The following is a 9927-nucleotide window of genomic DNA, read 5'->3' as shown; positions in this document are numbered from 1 at the left end:
AATAAAAAATTACTCTAATAAAGCCCAACATGGCAGAACTGCATGGTCTCCAAAAAAAACATATAAAATACTATATATATATATATATATATATATATAAAGTTCGTGCATGTCTATAAATAATTAATGTTTTTTTTTTTCTATTGACACGTTCAATGAACTACAAATTTGATATAAATGCAAATTTTGATGACGTAAAAACTTAAGAGAGATTTAAGGAATGTGCCACTTAATAGAATTTTATGCTTTTTTTTTTTTTTTTAATACAGGATAAAAGTTTTACTTTAATCTAATCTAAATGTATATATGTATAAAACTCCTTTTAGAGATTTAAATCCCAACCCTTAGCCTCTACATCCCACAAACACTTATACTTATAGAATGACACCATGGTAATCTCTAGCTCTTCCTAAAGTTGTATAGTAAACTCTTTTATTTTTTAGATAATCCGATGATTACGGGTGGATGTTAGACTTTATGTTCTAAAATTATTGAGGAGAAAAATTGTGGTGTACGAATGAGATGACATCAGTTACAAGTTAGGAATGGAGAAGGGCACGTGACAAGTGACAACGACAAATGACAGCCAAATACGAGAGAAGTTTATACGAATGTTGGAGAACCCAACACGCATGAGGAATCTGAATGGAGGTAATCGAAGATGCTTACATGTTTGTCGTTGACTACAATTCAAGTCCAAAGTCCAAACAGTCCCTTGGAGTTGGGAGGACAGACCGCACGAAAATTTAGAAGATCCACACCCCCCAGTGACAATGTGCACGTTACTTGTTGCTCCTATTTCTGACTTAGAAGTTTAGTTTTCTTATTCCCTTTTCCATTATTCAAGCTCACCTTCCACCCAAATTCAGGGTCATGCTCGTACAGTTGTTCATTTGGTTGAAGTATTGAAGATTTGGTTGTGAATCTTTCTTACACAGTGAGTTTTTTCATCTGGGTTCTCTTTGGTTCCTGGGAAAATTGATGAAGTCTACATATATTAGATTGGTGATATGATTGTTCATGACTAATTATAAGTTGGGTTGATTGTCTTTTAACCATTTTTTTTTTCTGAAGAACAAAAGAAATGGAATGCATATGATTTCAGTTTTCCATTTCTGCTATGTTCTTATCGTTTCTTTTCATTTGCTATTGATTCCGAACCAGCAATAGAGCTCTTCCTTTGTTGTTGCTTGGAATTACTATCTAAGATTTGAGTGATTTAGTGGAATTCGCAGTTAGTCAAATAATCAGATATTAAATTTGACTTTGCCTTATATGATTGTATATTGCTTCTTCTATATAAGAATATAGCTGGATGTGCAGTCAAATAATTTTTTTAAAAAAAAGACTTGCTCTTCACTGTTCCCAGCAATGACATCAATCATTAGAATTGAAATGAATGCATTTTCACAATTAAAATTGATAATTTAGTTCAATGAATCCCAACCCCCTGGGCAGAAACTTTAGAAATTGATTCAATTGTACTGAGGACCTGTCTAGTTTCAAGTTAAAGATTCTGGGATTGCTGTCATAGTTAAGGTTGTTTTTTTGGGACTTGAAGGTTTCAACTTTAATATTAGTTACCAAGTTCTTATTATTTCTGAGTTGCTTGGTTGGAATTTTATGGTTTGCTTGGTTATATATCAAATTTTGGATCTTTCACTTCCCAATTTCACTGTTCAGCATACTGCTTCACAATTCAATGTATACTGCAGGTATCTGAATCTTCAATGGCGGCAATACTGGCTTCTCACAGCTGTTATTGCCACAATATGGAGTCAATAAATCAAGGAAGAGCACTACACAACCTCAGTTTCTCAAGCTCAATTTCTGCTCATAAAGCTTCAAAGTTTGACAGATCAACACATAATCCACCTAGGACTGATAAGTTTTACAAGTTTGATGTGAAAATGAAACAAAAAGAATCAGTACCCTCAAAATTAGTTACCAATGGGCGAGCTGTTAAAATGGTACCAACTAGTGAAGTAAAGAAAAGAAAGATTCCATCCACTAATAAAGTAGATGTAGTAAATGGTTCAAGGCAAGTTGTTAATGGAGCAAATCTAGTTAGAAGACAATCTACTCAATCCCTTGTAAAAACCCCAAGAGTTAGGGATTCCAAAGAACTCCCACTGGTGGAGGAGCTGAAGGTTTTGCCCTCAGATGAAGGTTTCAGTTGGGCAAATGAAAGTTATAATTCGGTGCAAAGGAGTATAGATGTTTGGTCTTTTGTTCTATCTTTGCGTGTCCGTGTTTTGTTTGACAATGCAAAATGGGCATATTTGGGAGGCTTCACAGAAGATAAGCAGGTGAATTGTGGAACTTTACTGCAGCTGTTATTGCTTTCTGCTATGCTGACTCCTAATCATGATGACATGATACAGAGAGTTTTTTACACTAATTTTCTCATTCTGGACCTGATCTCCAAGTAGTTCTTGGTTTCATGCACCTTGTTTTTCGTTTTGCCTCAAGTTTTTATAAGATTTCTTCTATATCAGAAAAAAAGAAGGCAAAAGACTGCCTCATGGCTAAGGGAGTGTGTGCTGCAGCTTGGTCCAACTTTTATTAAACTTGGACAATTGTCTTCAACAAGGTCAGATCTATTCCCAAGTGAATTTGTGGATGAGCTTGCAAAGTTGCAGGTAGATTTTGATTTCTAGTGTAACAATTCTAAACATGCTATGTCTTCTCACAACTTTATGCATTAAAATGCTGACATACTGATATCTACATGATATGATAATCCTTAATTTTTATTTTGTCTTACTGAATGTATATGATTTTTAAATATAATTCAGGATAAGGTCCCTGCCTTCTCTCCAGTGAAAGCAAGAAGCTTCATTGAGAGTGAGCTTGGAGCTCCCATCAACATATTGTTTAAGGAGTTTGAGGACCAGCCAATTGCTGCTGCTAGTCTTGGTCAGGTGTTTGATTCATTTCTATATGTTGTACTTGATTAGTCAACGCTTGCAAATTGTTAGAAGATTTTCTATGATGTTTCACTTTAAGTAGCTTGAAGAATGTTATGATAAAATGTGTATATCATACACAACATTAAGACAATCCTCAGAAAAATCTGGATACATAGGACAGTTTTAGAGAAGGCAAAAAAAAAAAAAAAAATTTGATGGAATGATGGTAGCCTTATCTTCTCTTTCTTTAATGGAGGAAAACTTGGAAAATTATGATGGCTGCTCTTATCTTTCTTTTTGGTTGAGGTTTATTGCTTCTACTTCTATGCTTATTTAAGTCGTAATTTATCAAGTTATGACCATTCATGATTTCTTTAGATTGGTTCTCTGAATATTTATTTATTCCTTGAGAGTTTTCACTTTTTCTGATTGAAATTTGAGAATCCTGTCTCTAGGTCCATCGGGCTATCCTTCATAATGGAGAGAAAGTAGTGGTGAAAGTTCAGAGACCTGGTCTCAAGAAGCTTTTTGACATTGACTTACGTAAGTAATGCACATTTTCATTCTAACCATGGTGATTTTTAGTTGCTTGTCATTATGGTATAATAGATGTTGTTGCTTGCTTTCTCATTTCCTGTTTTTTCTTTGGTCTCATCGTCTCATCAACCTTTTTTAGTATAAATTATTTATAGATGCATAGTAGACCAGTGAAAAGTTCTCTTATATTCATTTAAGAAAACGTGTACAGAACTGTTTACTAGTGGTAAACCTTTCAGCTTTTATCAATTTGGAATTGCAGAGGTTCTTTGATATTAAATTGCGCCATGGAACTTTGAATCGTTATTGGGAGTTGACTGCACAAAGGGGTACCCATGATAATTGTAATTAGAGAGTTACTCTAGGTGCGACTTTTTGACATGCATTAATAATGGGGTTAAGTTTTTTGTTGGCAACCCAAATGATGGGATTTTGAGTGAGACACAACAGAAAACACCTGCAGTGACTACTGATTATCAAATATAAATCTTTGTGCGGTCATATGGATGATATTTTATTGACTGGCTGCTTCAGGTGTTGTGAAACTATAGATCTGGTTAAGTGACATGCTTTCAAATTTGTTGTATGTATTTTTGTGAAGACTCGTTGGAATTCAGCAATTTTAGGTGTTTATCTTAATCTTTGCTGCTATCATTCAGGAAATCTAAAGCTAATTGCAGAGTATTTTCAGAGAAGTGAAACTTTTGGTGGTCCATCAAGAGATTGGATCGGCATATATGAAGAATGTTCCACGTAAGTAGCAAGCTTCTATTAGTTGCTATGTTAATTTCTTAAGAGATGCATTTTAGAGTTACAGTATGATGTAAATTGCATAAGCAAAGAGATAGGAACTATCTCTCTGTTAATTTGCCTGAGCACCTCAGATCCAAAGTAATGGCCAATTCTCGCATTTGTTGATGAATCTTATTTTATAATGATGCTTAAGATTCTGTTAGATTTTTTGATACGTACTTAACATTCTGTTAGATTGTACCATTTTAACAAATTTATTCATGAAAGAAAAAGTTTCAATGCTCCCCTTTGTAAGTTGTGATGCTCTAAAGATATTCTTGGGCTTGTGTTACTTACAGGATTTTGTATCAAGAAATTGATTACATAAATGAAGGGAAGAATGCAGATAGATTCCGCCGAGATTTTCGAAATATAAAGTGGGTCCGAGTACCAGTATGTTTCTTGCATCAAGACTAAAGAGAACTAAGGCTTACATCATATAAACTTTCTATTTCCATCTGGTCGTTTATGACTACATAACTAGGGACTTAAAGAATTTATAGAAAGTATTGTATGTTTAAAACTTTATTTACTTTGATTTTTATTTTTTTTTATTTATTTTTTTTTTTTTACGTTATAGCTGGTTTATTGGGATTATACTGCCTCAAAGGTGTTGACCTTGGAGTACTTACCAGGTTAGTATCTGAACTTATGCATTTATTTTGGTTTAAGAGGATATCGCTTGTTCTACATTATTAAGCTACCTTATTGTTTTTATTTTGGTGTGAAATTGTCTTTATTGTCACTTTCATGGCCAGGGATTAAGATAAATCGGCTAGATATGCTAGATTCACGGGGTTATAATCGGTCACAAATATCATCACGCGGTATTGAGGCTTACTTAATTCAGGTCAAGTTTCTTCTTATCTATACCAACTGATATGATTTAATTGTTCCTGATTTTGAATACAATGACTATTTTGTACTTGAAGCATTGCATAAATTCTTCAACATGCCTCTTTTAGACTACAAGTTGATGTATGCATTAGTTGCTTTCTCATATTAGTGTACTAGTTTTTCAGTTACTGGAGTTTTCCCTTTTATTTTTTCAGATACTAAAAACTGGTTTCTTTCACGCCGATCCTCATCCTGGAAATCTTGCTATCGATGTGGATGAAGCAATCATCTACTATGATTTTGGTATGATGGGAGAAATCAAATCTTTCACCCGGGAGAGACTGCTTGAACTTTTCTATGCAGTTTATGAGAAAGATGCAAAGAAGGTCTGCTTTCAATCATTTAACATCATCATATGAAGCAAACCAGTTATGGACTTTTTTTGTTCATTTGTTTATATTCTGGTAATTAATTTTTACTAATTCTTCCCTCAACATGCAAAGCCTGGAATGTATTTACTTTCAACCTATATCATGTCCTTCTGTGATGCAAAGATATTCAGGAATGCTTCACCCCCAATTATGAAGTTTGCATTATGTATGCAAAACATAGATAATAGTTATAGCTTTGATGATATTCACAATGAATCTCCCATTGCCAAATATTAGCATCATTCTTATATCAATATGCATGAAAAGGTCTGTAAAAATCCTTACTCTCAACTGGACATGTATATGAACATTATACGAAATAATTTTGTGCAAATTTTTCTTACATTACAATTAATAGTTTTAAATAGCTGAAGCAGATAGTCCTTTTCTTTTCAAATATATCTTTTCTACTTAGGTGGTTTATGCATTACCATACTACATTATTATGCAATAAATGTCAATAGAAACACTTCAAGTACATTAGCTTGCCAGGTTTTGCTGTATTGGCTTAAACTGACCAGCAGCAACCATGCAGGTGATAAAAAGCCTTATAGATCTTGAAGCACTCCAGCCCACAGGAGACATGTCATCGGTAATGGTTTTGCTATACCTAGCAACATTTAGAACAGAATTGATTTCTTGCATATTTGGGCTTCAAAGAAATCGGTATCATTCATCTCAGAAGTTAACCTCTTTTTTCCCTATTCGTAGGTTAGGAGATCTGTGCAGTTTTTCTTGGATAATTTGTTAAGCCAAACACCAGATCAGCAGCAGACTTTGGCTGCAATTGGGGAGGTATGCAAGGATTTTATTAAAAAACATAGAACCATGTAAAACCTTAAATGATAAATTTGTGAATAATGGTAAATCACAACCCAGGCTGTATTTTATCCCTATAAAATTTGAGCTAGTGTTGACTCCATATTTAAAAAGGGGCAGAGAAACATATTAAAACCAGATATGATTGTGCTGACCACAAATTAATCAGGATCTTCTTTAGAGACAAGAAGGATATTATAGATATTTTGTTTGTTTTAATCTGTCTTTTAATGGTTCTGAGAAATTAAAATGTTCAGTTACCCACCCCACCCCACCACACCCCACCCCCCCCCCCCCCAAAAAAAAAAAAAAAAAAAAAAAAAAAAACCTGGTAAATGGAATTGTGTCTTGGTGTCTTACATCATTAAGTGTGATGGAAATGCATAAATTTTGAATTTTCTAATTAATGTTGATCTTTTAGTAAGGGAAAACATAAGGTGATGACTCTTTCTTTCTTAGTGGCACAAATTACACATTAATGACCACAGTTGGTGAAGTGTGGTGGTTTTTTTGGCAGGATTTATTCGCAATAGCACAAGATCAGCCATTTCGATTTCCATCCACCTTTACCTTTGTCATAAGAGCATTTTCAACCCTTGAAGGTTCTCTCTCTCTCTCTCTCTCTATGACTTCACTACCAATATCTGAAATGTGTTTATTTAATCCTGATATATTGGAAGCTCTACCCAATCAAGCGGAACAAAACCAATAATTCTTTTTTCAAGCAAAGAAGTTTCAGAACTACTTTGATGTTTTGCTCTTTCCTGACTAACAATCTTTGCATACAGGTATAGGATATGTCCTTGATCCAGATTTTTCCTTTGTAAAGATTGCTGCGCCATATGCACAGGTTCCATACCTTTGCCAAACAATTATAATTCACACCCTTGCTCATAACAGCCTTTTTAGCTTTTAGCCACACATTTAAAGTGTAGCTCTAATGCTCCACACTACGTACAGGAGCTTTTAGATATAAGACAGAAGCAGCGGTCTGGGACACAACTTGTGGAGGAAATTAGGAAGCAAGCTGATGATGTACTGCATCTTATTTATTTCCCCCGTTCTTTCAGTTTCTTGTTCTGGTTTTAGCAAAATAGATACTTTTTTTTTTTCTTTTTCATGTCCTGTTCTAGGAAACTTTCAAGTGAAGCCACTTAAAAAGAGTATAACATAATGTTAAATGTCCATACACATTGTCATTAATAGCATCTATGTATACATTTTCAGGCCAGAACATATACCTTGTCCATGCCATACAGAGTTCAGCAGATAGAGGAATTTGTGAAACAGCTTGAGTCAGGGGACTTGAAACTCCGAGTCCGGGTGCTTGAGGTATCTCTCAACATTTTCAAATGATATTTGTTAGATATTAGTACTTTCTATAATAATAATCCATTTTTGTAGATCTCGTGCACTCAAGAATCCTTTTCTAGGGTCAAAATAGGTTGTTGGTTCCTAAAATTTAGACAATGGACTAGTTTAGTCTTGAACTTTAAAAGTGTTTTTTTTTCAGTCCCTAACAAATTAAAAAAGTTTTGCTTTTAGTTCTTAACAAATTCAAAGTGATCACATTTAGTCCCTTGATGTATTCAATGGAATGATATAGTGTCAGTTTTTAGTTTGGTCAAGTCATCTAAAGAACTAAAAACGATCATTTAATAAACTTCAAGGATAAATCACTCATAGGTCAAAGTTTACGGACCAACTGTATATTTTTCCCTTCTTTTTATATAGTAGTTCTAACATACGCTTCTTTCTCTATTGAAATGACAAATCTATGTTTTCCAGTCCGAAAGAGCAGCTCGAAAAGCAACCGTACTACAAATGGCAACTATTTATACAGTGTTGGGAGGCACCCTTGTAAATCTTGGGGTCACTTTCAGCAGTCAAGGTAGTCAATTGATTGCAAATGGATCATTCATTGGTGCAGGTAACCAGAAACTTTCACCATCAAGACATTGTTCTTCTCATGCTTTATCTTTGTTTTACATCCGTCAGTTCATGTGCTGAAAATCATTTATTTGTCAAAATCCAGGAGTTTTTATGGCATTGCTTGTTAGGTCCATGCAAAGGGTGAAGAAGCTTGATAAATTTGAGAAGATGATATAGTTTCTTTCCTAACTCGTCAAGATATTTGATACATATCAGTCAGAATCTCTTTTTTTTCTTTTTCTTTTTTCACATGCATACCAGAGCAATATGCATTGTATACAGAACATGATTAAATAGGGAAATGCCTCCCTGCTATAGATTAAAAACTGTACAAGGGAGATAAATTGAAATTCTTAGGCATATATGTGACTTTGAATGTTTTAATAAAAATATACCAGCAGGTTCAGTTTATTTTTAATCTATTTCAACTTCAAATTAATTCTTTAGCCATTATATGTAGTTTCTATTCCACCACATCAAATTTTTTGGGAACCAATAACTGAAATCGGAAGCCAACAATTGAAGGTGAAATTAAACTATAACTATAAGTTATGTTACATCACTTAATATATTTTTTACTGAAAGTGAAATTAAACAAATCCATCACTAGATTAGATTTTCCACTTATACTCAACATGCTTGTAAAATTTCAAAATGATTTGAGATCAATAACCACGTCATTTATAAAATGTTTAAAACTCAATATTTTTATTTAAAATTGTGCATAAAATATGGTTTTCTAGATCAAATAGTAAATAATTTCCAATTGGCATGAAATTTGGTACCCATGTTAAGAAATAATCTAACGGTGGGATTTTTGAAATATTAATCCAATAAAAAGTTATTATATAATCTTTGATGCATGAGACACCTTATCCTTATCCTCCCAAAGGCATTAGTGCAATGACCATGGGTTGTGGCTGCATTTATCATATCTAATTCGATGAGGTACAATCAGCTTATATATAGACAAGTTATGATCTGATTGGTTTCCAATAAGACAATAACATCAACACAGGAGATTGATAATATTGAGAAAAGAATTGATCTCTAATAAGACACTGTCTTTCTTTCCTAGAACTCAACACACACACACACACACACATGGACAGACAGAGACAAAGACACAGAGTACGATGCAAAGTTTGACATTTTCTGATCATCAATTTTATACTTTGGTGTCTAACCAAGAACTTGCACCAGTTCTTCAACATGAGTTTGCTGAAACACCTCTAATCAATAACAAGTATACACTGTAACTGGCTTTCCCTCTATGGTACATCATGCAGCTGATGATTTCACAATGCAACTACCTTAACAAGTTAAAAGCAGGAATATGTCCGAATAAGAGGAACAAAAGAAATAATGAGCTATTATCTGAAAATGACATGATGTTACATTCTTAATCATTAGTGGACTTTACAAGGGATAAGGGAATTTTTCAATATCATTGCGTACAGAAGGAACTCAAGTTTTTAACATTACATTCTTTAACATCACTTTTTTTACCTATCAAAAAAATAAAAATCTTAAAAATAAAAAATAAAATAAATTCATATCATTGTTGCATACAGAAGGAATGCAAGTTACTTATCAAAAAAAATAAATAAATACAGAAGGAATGCAAGTTGTTGCCAAAAGAAGGCTGGAAAAATTGCAAACAGGAA

At 33.6% G+C, this 9927-nt stretch overlaps 1 protein-coding gene across 1 annotated transcript; it reads left to right on the top strand.

Annotated features, from left to right (window-relative positions):
- Positions 1-645: 645 nt before the first annotated feature.
- LOC115987177 (protein ACTIVITY OF BC1 COMPLEX KINASE 7, chloroplastic) lies at positions 646-8678 on the top strand. Its single transcript, XM_031110674.1, has 18 exons — positions 646-937; positions 1716-2309; positions 2499-2642; positions 2799-2924; positions 3368-3455; positions 4109-4202; positions 4541-4634; positions 4822-4876; positions 5000-5091; positions 5294-5464; positions 6045-6101; positions 6221-6304; positions 6846-6930; positions 7117-7178; positions 7289-7363; positions 7556-7660; positions 8117-8258; positions 8364-8678. Exons 2-18 carry the CDS (start codon positions 1731-1733, stop codon positions 8435-8437), a joined length of 2127 nt encoding a protein of 708 aa, XP_030966534.1. The 5' UTR covers positions 646-937; positions 1716-1730; the 3' UTR covers positions 8438-8678.
- Positions 8679-9927: the final 1249 nt, after the last annotated feature.

The sequence above is a fragment of the Quercus lobata genome, chromosome 4 (genome assembly GCF_001633185.2).
Source record: "Quercus lobata isolate SW786 chromosome 4, ValleyOak3.0 Primary Assembly, whole genome shotgun sequence".
Classification (NCBI taxonomy): domain Eukaryota; kingdom Viridiplantae; phylum Streptophyta; class Magnoliopsida; order Fagales; family Fagaceae; genus Quercus; species Quercus lobata.
Note: the sequence above shows the minus strand (reverse complement) of the source record. Positions and strands in the feature narration are given on the sequence as shown.